The sequence below is a fragment of the Athene cunicularia genome (assembly GCF_003259725.1).
Source record: "Athene cunicularia isolate RWA chromosome 15 unlocalized genomic scaffold, athCun1 chr15_part1, whole genome shotgun sequence".
In the NCBI taxonomy this organism is placed as follows: domain Eukaryota; kingdom Metazoa; phylum Chordata; class Aves; order Strigiformes; family Strigidae; genus Athene; species Athene cunicularia.
Genome location: NW_020799121.1, coordinates 4,721,777 through 4,733,521, shown reverse-complemented (window position 1 = coordinate 4,733,521; position 11,745 = coordinate 4,721,777). Strand labels below are relative to the sequence as shown.

At 43.9% G+C, this 11,745-nt stretch overlaps 1 protein-coding gene across 2 annotated transcripts in view; it reads right to left on the bottom strand.

Moving 5' to 3' along the window:
* Positions 1-146: 146 nt before the first annotated feature.
* LOC113486050 (homeobox protein SIX2-like) overlaps positions 147-11,745 on the bottom strand; it is a 12,501-nt gene continuing 902 nt past the window's right edge. The window contains exons 2-9 of one of the 2 annotated variants that reach the window (XM_026859683.1): positions 10,692-10,965; positions 9,920-10,044; positions 9,597-9,720; positions 8,159-8,345; positions 7,559-7,694; positions 6,991-7,286; positions 2,620-2,707; positions 147-745 (exon numbers count right to left, since the gene is read on the bottom strand). In XM_026859683.1, the coding sequence (XP_026715484.1) occupies positions 715-745; positions 2,620-2,707; positions 6,991-7,286; positions 7,559-7,694; positions 8,159-8,345; positions 9,597-9,720; positions 9,920-10,044; positions 10,692-10,965 (1,261 nt within the window). In that variant the 3' untranslated portion in view covers positions 147-714. Of the gene's footprint in view, positions 746-2,601; positions 2,708-6,129; positions 6,281-6,990; positions 7,287-7,558; positions 7,695-8,158; positions 8,346-9,596; positions 9,721-9,919; positions 10,045-10,691; positions 10,966-11,745 lie in introns of those variants that run through there. The other variant, XM_026859682.1, reaches the window with a different exon arrangement.

Genomic DNA, 11,745 nt, shown 5'->3' with positions numbered 1-11,745 from the left:
AAGACCACTGACTTTAGCACTGAAAATTCTGCCATGCTCCAGTTTGTGTTATCTGCAGCACCACTGAGCATGGAACACTCTGGAAGTTACACTCAGTAGTGCAGCAGAAGATGATGATGGGAAAATACTGCTGTTTCTCTCAGAGATGAAAAACAGCAGTATTTTCCCAGCACTTCACTGAGACTTTATTTTCCAGGCCTGAGAAAAAGTTATCCAATATCCACTGCTAGGCAATGTAACTAAATTTACTCTTTTTAAGTACGAGAGCTTCGTTTACGTTCATGATGTAATTAAGGACTCAGATCTGACCAGTGCTATGGGTAGAAATATGTAACTGCCACAGAACCAGTGACTTAATATTTTTAGCATCTACAGTGCAGCTTCAGACTGTTCCAGTAAAAACCTACAATCCAAAATGCACCTTTTGTTTCTTCTAACCTTTCAAAATTCTTAATAAAACTGTAACTAAAACAAACGTTGCAACCATTAGAAAAAGCCTTAATCATTCCACCTCATTCTCTCTCTTCATCTCCATGTTAAACCCCTCATTCATTTAAAAACAACAAACAAAAAAAAACCAAAAACAAAACCAAAAAAGGATGGAGTGTTTCCTGGGGAAGTGCAGACCACATTGAGCGTCTCTGCAGGCAGGTCACATTTGTCCCCCAGATGAGAATTTAAAGAGCAGCCATGCTCCCCAGAACGTGTCGTTGGTTAATGGATCACCAGCTGGATCCTCCAGGACCTGAAAGACACAGGAAGGAATCGAAACTTCACCACATACAATCTTTAATGATGCTGTGGCTCACAGTGGAAGAGCTCCTTTGGGCAGAGAGAGTAGCACAAGATTGTGGCAGGAGGGAATGTCAGTGGCGAGGGCTGTGTGCATGAAGTGACAAAGCCCTTGTTCCCTTCTAAGTTCAGGACATGGGTGTAAAAATGACAAGCACAAACAGTGCACAGTTCAACTCTTAGTAATTCAGAGAAGAGCAATTCCCTTCCCTTTGCCCAAGGCATTGGCTTCTATAAAAGCTAGAAAATGACAGTGGGTAAGAGTAGGATGAAATAATTAAGAAGGGAGTCATCACCTGAACAAGGGAGCTCTGTTCAGGCAGAAACTACACAAAAATTAATTAACTTTTGTTTGTTCATTTGTTTTCTTGTTTTGTTTTACTCTCATTTTGACTCTGATGGGATGCATGACCTATGAAAAGCAAATTGAAATTCATGTGTGGACAAAAGGAAGTGTACATCTGCACCCCTGTGGTTCAGACACAGGAACATCTGCATATTCCTGCAACAAGCTCAGGGCAAGTTGATTCAGCAAGAAACAGTGTCCAGGAAGTCTGTAGAATGCTGTAAAAATCATTCAAGCTCTTCCTTTTCCTACAGCACACAAATGTGCAAAAACTGCTTTTCTGAAACCCTGAACTGAATAATTACTACAAAGATTTGAAGAAGCCCCCTTTTGACATCTACAGGCATCACAGAGTATCTTGCTCCCCAGCCCACATTGCACCGAGTGTCAAGTTTCTACACCATTGCAAAATCAGTGCAAGAATGCAAAACAGCAAGACGAAAAATCTAGCTACAGAGACTGCATGCACTGGAAATCTTAGAAAAGGCTCATTCATTATTAATGCCCAAAGCTTTCCTACTCATCTGGCTCACATTATTGCTGGTAAAAAGGCCACTTTCCAAGATACAGATCTTTATATTGATGCTTTCAAAGGCTCAAAAGAGGTTCTGTTACTGCCCTCAGAGCTGCAGCCGCTTCCTATAATGAGGCCAGCAGATATGGTCTCCTGCTTTTCAAAATCTCTTTTAAAAAGGTTTTTTCCAGCAGCTTACACTGCAAGGGAAACAGAAATGGATGCTAACTGATTGGTAGACCAATGCATGTGAAGCCAAAAAATAGCTCAAGGTACAGTTTAGAGAGGGCTTTCTTGGGTCCTATTTTTAGGGAACGTTTAATTCAGAACTGTGCTCCCATCCACTTGAAAGCACCACATTTCTAACTTCTCTACTGACTTAAAATCACCATAAGAAGGCAGGCAGATCATGGAAGTAACTTCTTTTGTCATGTCCTATAATAATACTGCTCTGTACACTGCTATCAGCCATCTTGGAACATCACAAAATCCCTTCTCAGCAATAGCACAGACTTGGAAGTGAAAATTACATCAACAATTTTAAGAGGTCTGAGAGAGAACTCAAAATCCGCAGAACCCCTCAGAGGAGAGGACCCTCAAGCAGCCATCTTCCTGTTATCTTTTGACAATGCTAGGTGAGCCCTCCTTTGTTCAAAATATAAATGACACTTTTGATCTGCACAGGTTGTTTTGGCCACCAATTCAATAACACATTTAGTAAAATCAGGATCTGACAAGCAATCCAAGTGGAATAAACAACAAAACCACCTCTCTTTCTAGTGTCTGCTGGATGCTACCCAGGGAATGCCCAGCTTGCTCTGAACTGGATTCCAAAAGGTATGCTTAGATCAGACATGTTTCATATTAAATACAATGTGAGATTTCCCATCTCCTGTGTGAGAGCTACAGCTGGAGAGTGTATATAGGGCTTAGCTCCTTTCTCTGAACATCAGGTGTGTTCTCTTACCTGGCTTTGTCCCAGGGCTTGGCTTTCTGCCATGGAGGGTGCAGAAACAGGTGGGCACTGAGGCTTGCCAAACACAGTCTGACAGGAACTGGAAGAAAATATGATATACAAATGCATTTGTATTTATGCTCTATTCACTACTTACTGTAACGTTTTGCAGCAGGACAAGAGGGGCTGCTGGCAAGACTATTCATTCAACAGAGTTCTGTTGTTTACAGATCTGCCCCATTTCTCCAGACTGTTATGGCCTGAAAATACAGATTCTGCAGTGGGAGGACTAACCTGACCAGGAGCAGTATACAAGATTTGCATCTTGATTTGCAACTTTCCTTATGCCCCCAGAGGACCTCCATAAACAAGGAGATGTCTACCAAAATGTCTCTTTCCTGGAACATACTTTAAAAACACAGACCTTAAGAGTCAAAACATATAAACATGTGGCTTTAGACATAGCCATAACATTGGCTACTATAGCTTTTCAAGGCTGCCAGTGGAGAGCCTGGGGACATGGCTTCCCCATCCACACCTCCCCTGGGGGCTCGGACAACCTCTTGAAAGAGGTCACAGTGTGCAGGCACTGGGTCAAATAGGAGACACTGGGTACTTGAGGATGGGATGTTCTCTCCCTTCATCACCAACTCAAAAGTATCTATACTCCAACAACACTGCCCGTACCACCCCCAGGAACAGCCCTGGGTATGAATGGCCATACAGGCCCAGACCAAAGGTGCCGACTAATAAGAGCACAGGAAAAAAGTAGAAGCAACTGAGCAAGTGTCAAGTTGTCCTTCCTTGGAATGGCCCCCAGGTTCCAGAAATCAAACTTCTATGCTGGAGGCTGCATTCAGGCAATTACATGTACTAACGACAAATAGACTCAACCTCCTGGCCCCCCAAGAATTTGCCTCATTCTTTTTCATAGCTCACTTACATTGACATGCACAATGCCCTTAGCAACAAATTCTGTGATCTAATGGTGCAACATGCCAAAAAGTAGCTCCCTTTTGTGCATTTTGAACTCACTGCCTGCCACTGTTGGGGTGCTGGGTTTTCAAGAGGGGAGAACCTAACAGCAGGAGGATTCCTAGCACTTGGAGCTGGAATCCCAAAAATGCAGGCAGAAGTGGTAAACTGCTATGAACGTCTCAGCACTGGTGTTTTCTAAATCAATATGCTGGCTCATAAATGCAGTCTGTCTTGCTCCACAAAGTTCAGTGTGCTTTTCTGTTGAAACGGGAGGCATGAGAACTGCATGAACCATTAGCTGAGCTACATTCTGCCTGTCCCAACTCAAGGATTGAAGAGGATACACCACCACTATCTGTAAAGGCAAGCATCTGTTTGGTGTCCCACAGGGACTTCCAGTTCGCTAGCTGGAGCAAACTCTCCTGTCAGGCAGCAGGAGCAGATGGAGACAGTCAGCTTCCAGCCTGGTTCCCCCTCACACTCCCACCTCACAGCCCTGTAGATCATAAGAGGTTTGGATACAGCCCAAGTGTGTAGGACTGACTGTAAAAAGCCCATGAAAGAAATCACCAGGAATTGTTCTAATAAGCTTTCAGGCCAAGTCCTTTCAGGGTGAGCACATTTTAAAATGAGACAAGCGGATTAAGGATCCTTTGGCTTACTTGTAGCTCTACCCCTGCACTTATGAGGAGGGAGCCACAGGTGCTGGCAAGGCAGTGAGACCATAACACTAAGTCCACTCCAGGTGGGTGACCCTGGCTAAATAATTCCCTTCTCTGTGCTTTACTCTCATCTGTAAAGCAGAGATACCTTCACTGCCCTGTCTTTCCAGGACAGCAACATTCATTTGCCTTACAGTTTAAGCTGTTGATTCCTTCATGAGTGCCCAGATGAGAGATGCTCCTTGCAATATTATTGCTAGAGATGACTCCAGTGACAACACTTCTTTCTAATCCAGTAGCTGTTAGAGGGCTCATCCTGACAAGAAGGTGATCATCATTCATTGCTATTCACTGAGCAGTGATCTTACCCAAAACTACCCGTGCAAGGTCTCTTGGCTCTCTAGAGAGGAACTGCAGAAGGCCCTAGATGAAATTGCAGTTTAAGCATCACTCATTTCTAAAGAGATTGATGTTCCATAGCATTCATGGTGTTTTGGAGAGTTCAAGGTTTTGGGGGAAACTGGACCAGGCCACTAAACAGGGTTTATGAGTATAGTTCAAATAACTATCTTCACCAGAAAGTGTCAATGAAGCAGCAAGCCCTGCCAGGAATACGATAAAGGGTGTGTGGATTCCTGGCACAACCGACATACCCAACAAGGAGACATTCACCATAGATTTCTTCTACTGGTGGAACATATTTTAAAAATAAACATGAGCTCACTCTAGAGTCAGAACTTGCAATTTTAAATCCAGCCAAAATATTGTCAGCAAGCCTCACTGATCTTCCATGATCTTTAGCCACTGTTTAAAAGCGTGAATCCTAAAACACGGACTGAGGTGGATTTACAATGACCAGATCTGTGTTCTCCCCAGCAATTCAGAATGAGGCATCTGAAATGAGTGTGAACATCTGTAGGCCCCAAGTCAACTAGGAAACAGGGGTAAATGGCAGAACTGTTTTTAGCAGGGAACTGGGATGCAAAAACCCACTGATCTCTATCTCCAGTGAATCACTGCCTGCCCTTGTTGCTTGACAAGCCACAAAGCCTCTCCGTGCTTCTGCTTCCTCATCTATAAAGTGGGAATAAAACTGCTTCTACCTATCTCTTTGAAATATTATTGACAGTGTCATGCTAGCACAAATGCCGGACAGTGTCAAGCAGAAGGGTTATGAAATGGGGCTGTGGCTCCTGCTCTGTCTTGCAGATCAGTAAATTAAAAGAACCTCGTAAGGTCTGTTTGGCAGTGTTTATTTTTACGTAACGTTATGGAAGTTGTATAACATATGGAAGATGGCACAGATTTTTGTTGTTTTGCATTCTGTGAATTTATCTTAAGTCCCAGAGAAAACCTGCAGTCTGAAACATTTGTTACAGGTGGAAAACAGTAAGACAGGCACTGTTCTGTCTTTCTGTCTTCCAATTTGGAAAGCTTGCACTATGGAACAATCATGTCATGAGGTTATGAAGCTACAAAAACTATTTTAGGATTAATTATGGGCCCTACCAACCCAGCCCACAGAATCAGCTCTCACTGGATCAGTATAGGTTATGATTTTCTGCCAAAAAGAAAAACAGGCAAATAGCTCAGAAGCTAAACCTGCTTTAAAAAGAGAGGTCTCTATCTTTTCTGATGAGACTGGTCCCAAATCTCCTTTGTGCCACCACTGTAAAACACATATGCGCTCATCCAGCATTTCCCATTTCCAGTGCACAGATATAAATATCTGCAAAATATGATTGACACAAGGAGAATCAGGCCCCTGGAATGAGATGCGTCACTATACTCTTTCTGTAACCCTCTTGAACAGGGGGATCTGGACAAGGCTAGAATTGTTACTCCTGCCTTTAAGAAGCCCTGTGCTTTCCGCTGCCTTTACCTGTGGGGAAGAATAGATTCCAGGGTCCCTAGCTGCTCTTCTCTAAAGATGAAGCTTTCAACCTCTAAATCTGACTGCTGAATGATTCTTCCTGAACTGTCCTCAATACAGCCACCATGAGGGACTCTACTCAAGGGAGCTCTGATACCTGCTGAAATAAATGCTCGTATTAGAGACAATTACAGTTAACATGACCCCAATCTCTGACCCAGCTATTCCTCCCCTCCTTGCTCCACATTCACCAGAGGCTGGATGAATAGGAGCACTTTCTATTCTGTTAGATTTACAGCAAAAGCAGGTGGACATCACTTACATATCCTATTAAGGCTATTATGAAGATAAGGGAGAAGAAAAGAGACGGTGGGAACGTTGAACAAGACCAGACAGGAAGGAAATGGGGAGAGAGGAAGAATAGCAGGAAGAAAAAAGGGAAGTAAGAATGTGTTGCTAAAGACGAGCACCATGTCACAGTTAAGAGTTCACAGCTTCTGTTCAGGCAACCTTTTAAGAATGACAGGCATTTAAAAGCCCAGAAGTTTGCAAACTGACAGCAGGCGATCCCCAAAGGGACTCTTCCAATGGAAATGCTAAAAGGAATCCACCTTGTTGGAAAAGTACCATCCTATGGAAGCAGTTACATTTTAAGCAAAAGAGTAGGTAGGAATGTGTGTTTCAACTTCTTAAATCAACAGGTTTTCTCACTGAGCTACTATGGGAGCAGAACTCCAGAACCCAAGATAAGCCCTGCTCCCATTTGTCATGATGTTGGAAAGTCATGTAAGTGAGCAAGAGTGTTTACAACAAAGGGAAAAGAAGCTTGAAAACTCTTAAGGTCAACAATCTGGGTGCAGTTTTACTAACCTTCCATACTTGGGGTCCACATGGAGCCAGAGACTCCTCTGGTGCTGCAAGGGGCCTGCCACACGGCCAGCTGCTCACCCGGGAAGGTAAGGGGCCTGCAAGAGCACCGGGCAAAGTTATCCTGCTGGGGACTGGCATAAGCACTGCTTGCTACTGCTCCAGGCTGCAGGTGAGCCAAGTTAAAGCAGGTTCCTGGTTCCAGCATAGCCTCGGTGCAGAAAGCTACAAGCTGTTCAGTATTGTCAGAGAAAGCCTTGCTTGCCCTTTCTTCATACAGCTGACTGCTCTGCATAAAGCTGTAATGACAAAGAAAATAAATTAACCAGACATACTGTTTCACAAAGAGGAAGAACCCCACAACGGAAGCTTTGAATCCTGCCCTTGACAGCTGGGAGCTTAACTGCTAGATGCTCTGACTGCCTGATGCTGGGGATGGACCGTTCCCATCTACAGAGTCAAGACTCTTCAGTATGTCCCCTGGGAACTGACATGAAAGTCAGATCCATGAACAATTTTAAAGGTTGCTTCATCTCTGAACTGTCACCGTAAAGACTTTTTCATACATCACCTGGATTCCAGCATCTTTAAATACATTCCTTCAGAAGGCTTATTATCCAGATCTGCAGCTGACTGCTCCCACCCAGGGTCACAGGGCACGAGGGTTATCTCCGTTTGCTCAGAGCCGATACCTACACAAGATCCATCTGAAAGGTGCAGGCCAGACAGGTGAAAGAACATTAATAGTTACTCCAAAAAAACAATGAAATGAGTCTAATTTGCCAAATGCAGCAAGTCTGTCTTATTCCCCGTGACTGAAATTTGGTCAAGATCCTATGAAGGGACATAGACATACTCAGCCTTACTGGAGTACTGATCCCAGAATCTGAGAGCTAAAACCTGCTGCCTCCCATGTATTTGCTTCCATTTGGTGCCCCTTCTGAGATGGGCATCTCTTTTCACCTGTCCTTACACAGGCCTTGTCAATATTTGCTCCTTCTACAGAGTGACAAACAATGAGGCACTCCACTGAAGTAGAGGCCTCTAGTGTCCACTTGATCCATCAGCCTAGAAGCTGTTCTGGAGAAGAATAGCCTTCCCTAATGAGGGAATTTAAAATTGTTTTCCAGCTTTCTGGACCACATCCTAAGCCCATTAGGAAGAGACAAACCTGCAGTTTGTGCACCGTAGGATCCATTATCTTGCTGCTCCTTTGTGTGGTAGGTCAAAGCCCTCTCAGGCCAGGAGTTGTTGAGTTTTTCCGTATGAGGGAGGCAGGATTTTTGACGTCGACGATAATTTGCAAACCAGTTATAGACCTGAGTTGGCTGCAGGTTCATGTGCTGAGCCAATTCCTCCTGCAAACCCAGGTGTAGGGAGAAATCAAAGGAAAAAGAATAAACCACATCCAAATAATCAGGCTTTTCCCTTCAGTTCTAAAAGCAGCCCAGCAAAAGAGTTTTCAAACCCAAGGACATTTGTTCACTAGACTTATCTGAGACCTATGAGGAGACTGATTTATAAACTCAAAACAGTTGCTGGAAAACACACATTCCACCCTGCTCCCCTAGACAATTTGTTTGCTAAAGGAAGCCATATACTGTTATTTTCTATTGCTCTATTTAAATGTAAAACCTCGCCAAAGCATGCTCTTCCCACAGAATGACAGCTTCACATCACTAACATTACACTAAAAGGATAAACATTAATGCATTTACTATATTAAATAGTTTTCACAATCTGTGAGCAGTATAAACATCTGTATCATGTTCACAAAAAAAATTGATGTATTAAACTGTTAAATAATGAGATCACATAAGTAAAGCATGTATTAGAAAATTAATGCATAAATGATCATTGCCTCCTGACCTTTTCAGACTTAATTATGCAGCTTCATTATGCTCCCAATTCAGATTGTTTTTTTAAAATTAAAATTTGGAAGTTGTTTGTGCTTTGTGAATAAGGGTAAGAAATAAACCATCTTCACACTGCAGAACTATGCACCAGGCCACCCTGCCTCATAAGAAGTGTTGGAAAAGTTGAGCATCACAGAGGCAGACTTTAAAATTTGAAGCCTTCACCTTGCAAGGTAGTAATTAACAAGGATTACTGAATTAATTCACACATCACTTTCATTACAAATTTGTCCCTGTCCAAATATGGTGGATAAACACACACATGAACATGGCCCACTGTGTTTCCAAATTCTGTGAATTTAATGTGATAAATCAGTACAAAATATATTCTGGTAAGCAAAGTGCAATTTTATACAGGCTATAACTCAGTCAAGTCAGAGCTATTTATCACTGTAATATAATTCTTATGAGTGATGGTTGTTTCGCTGCCTATGCTCAATCACTACAAAATTAGAACTGTTAAAAGCCCAGTGAGTTTATTTACCCTGATCTTTTTGTCCAAAGCAAGTGAAATTACTTAGCATGAATTTGATGATTTTTTTTTAAGGAAACATTTTGGGAAAGATCAAATATGGGGAATCCCAGCCTCACTGGGGCTTTTGAAAACAAGGATTTAGAATGAAACTAGTTATAGATTGCAGAGTTCTGCTTTTCTATGACAAGAAGCCTTGATTGGAATTAGCATATCCCTACCCGCTGTTTCTTGTTTGGATTTGTTGTCACCTCTGTAGCAAACCTGTGCAGCTGCTGGCGTACTTCATCTGAATAGTTTCGACTCTTCAAACCTTCAGGACAAAGGGAAATAGGTGGAGGATTCCTGTACACAGGAGAAAACAGGATTTAAAAGGGACACAAAAAGAGTCATTCACATTGCTACAAGTGCTCAAAACGCCAAGAAAAACCCAGCTCCAAGAAGCAGCCATCTTAAGATGCAAATAGAGCTTCTGCATCTCTACCCCTGCACCTGCTTTCTTCACAGCAGAGGAAAAAATATCAGTTTCCCCATGCCATGGTACCTCTTCCTGCAACGGAATTTCTGCAGTGGTGTCAAAAAATCTGTGTGGTATTTCTCCATAACTCTCCGGTAGTGAATCTCATGCCAAAGTTGCACCAGCTGCTCCTTCTCCTCTGCCTTGCAATACTGAAACAAAACAGTATGTAAGCAAACTCTTTCCAGGTAGTCAGTCAGGCTTCCTATAAAGGAGAAAACCCCCAACAACTAGAAACTTACTCAGAGATTCCTCCTGATTTGACAAAGATGGCAGCATTTTCCAGGTATATGGCTTGCTGTACCTTCTCTAATGTACACGGGGAGCTGCCTGCCTAATTCCTTCTTCTCCCCTGGTGAAAAGGGCCACATTACCAGACCTAGAGGCCAAAATCCCTCACCTTGAGAGGTGCTATTCAGCCTTCCTCCTATCTTCCCATCCTTGGCAAGCCCTCTAAACTTGGCCTCCCCCAGGCTTTTATATCCTGAGCTCTAAGTTTTTCACAGACTTCAAGAACCACCACATTAAGACAACAGAAATCCTGCTTTCACAAACTACAACCAACCCCATAATCACCCAATCACCTTCTTCCCTTTGGCTCATTAATAATAACTGCCTGTAGCAAAGGCTTTATCCTGTGCTTCAGGTCAATCAATACACATATCACCTTCCACTGTTGTGCGCCAGCTGGAAACACTCCACGTCCTGCAGTTTGGGTACCCCTCCAATAACAGCTCTACCTACTATTTTTCTAATACTGCTTTTTATCTCCATGAAGAAAGAAGAAACACATCCCTACCTCCAGGAGTCTGCAGGCTGTGTCATGCTGCCCATTATGGACATGAACGAGTACACAAGCTCGGACAATGTGGATATTAGTGAGAAAATACATCTTGTGTTTGCATCCCATCATGGCCCCAACCAGCTTCTCCAGACTAGGAGATGAGGTCTGGAGGTCCTGGCAAAGCTGTGCTGCTAGATCCAGCAGCTTGGCGGGCGGGGGATCCTTGTCTTTATTCCTCTTTAACATGGCCATGAACTGCTTCATCCTTACGTCCTGCTGAAAAACTTCTCTATGTAATGCACAAAGCTGTGGTTAGATAAAAGCTATTATCTCCTATTTTTAGCTTCTACGATATGTGTTTTTTATTTTTTAAAGGAAAGAAAATTACTGTGCTGTTAAAAGCAGCCTGAGGACCAAAAAAACACTTAAAATAAAGCAACCCTGAAAGGCTAAAGCCACACTAGGCTTGTAGTTGAGAAAACTGAGCTCAGAAAGACATTAAACTCGACCCCAAACTCGGAGGCTGGAGGAGGCCAAAGCCGGCGGGCTGCGGGGTGCTGCACTCTGGGCTGGCCCCAGTGTTCCCCAGTTCGGTCTGTGCACGCGGCTGGGCACACTGGGGCACTGCGGAGCGGCCCAACCACCCCACCCCCTGCCCCTCCGTCGTGGCTCCAGACCCTCCCTCCCGGCCAGATCAGGGACCCCCCCAGCCAAATCACGATATGAAGCTTTACATCCACTGCTTAAGGGTTAAAACTACAAGAACATTAAGCCCAGGGACATCCAGGTGAAATTAATGAGGTTTTTCTCCAAAATGGCACGGGACAGGCCCGGGGCAGGCGGCGGTTACAGCGAAGTGTGACTCAAATGACCATCGCAGCAGTTTTTCGCCCATTTTCCTGGGGAAAAAAAGAGACCGGCGCGATCCCCCACCCCTGGGCCAGCTCCAGCCCCGCCGGACAGAAAGGGAAAAAGCTCTGAAATACCTGCGAGGTTGAGGAGCGGGGACACCCCGGCAGCCCCGTCCCCTCCCGAGGAAGCACAACCCGGGGCGCCCCAGAGTCTGTCT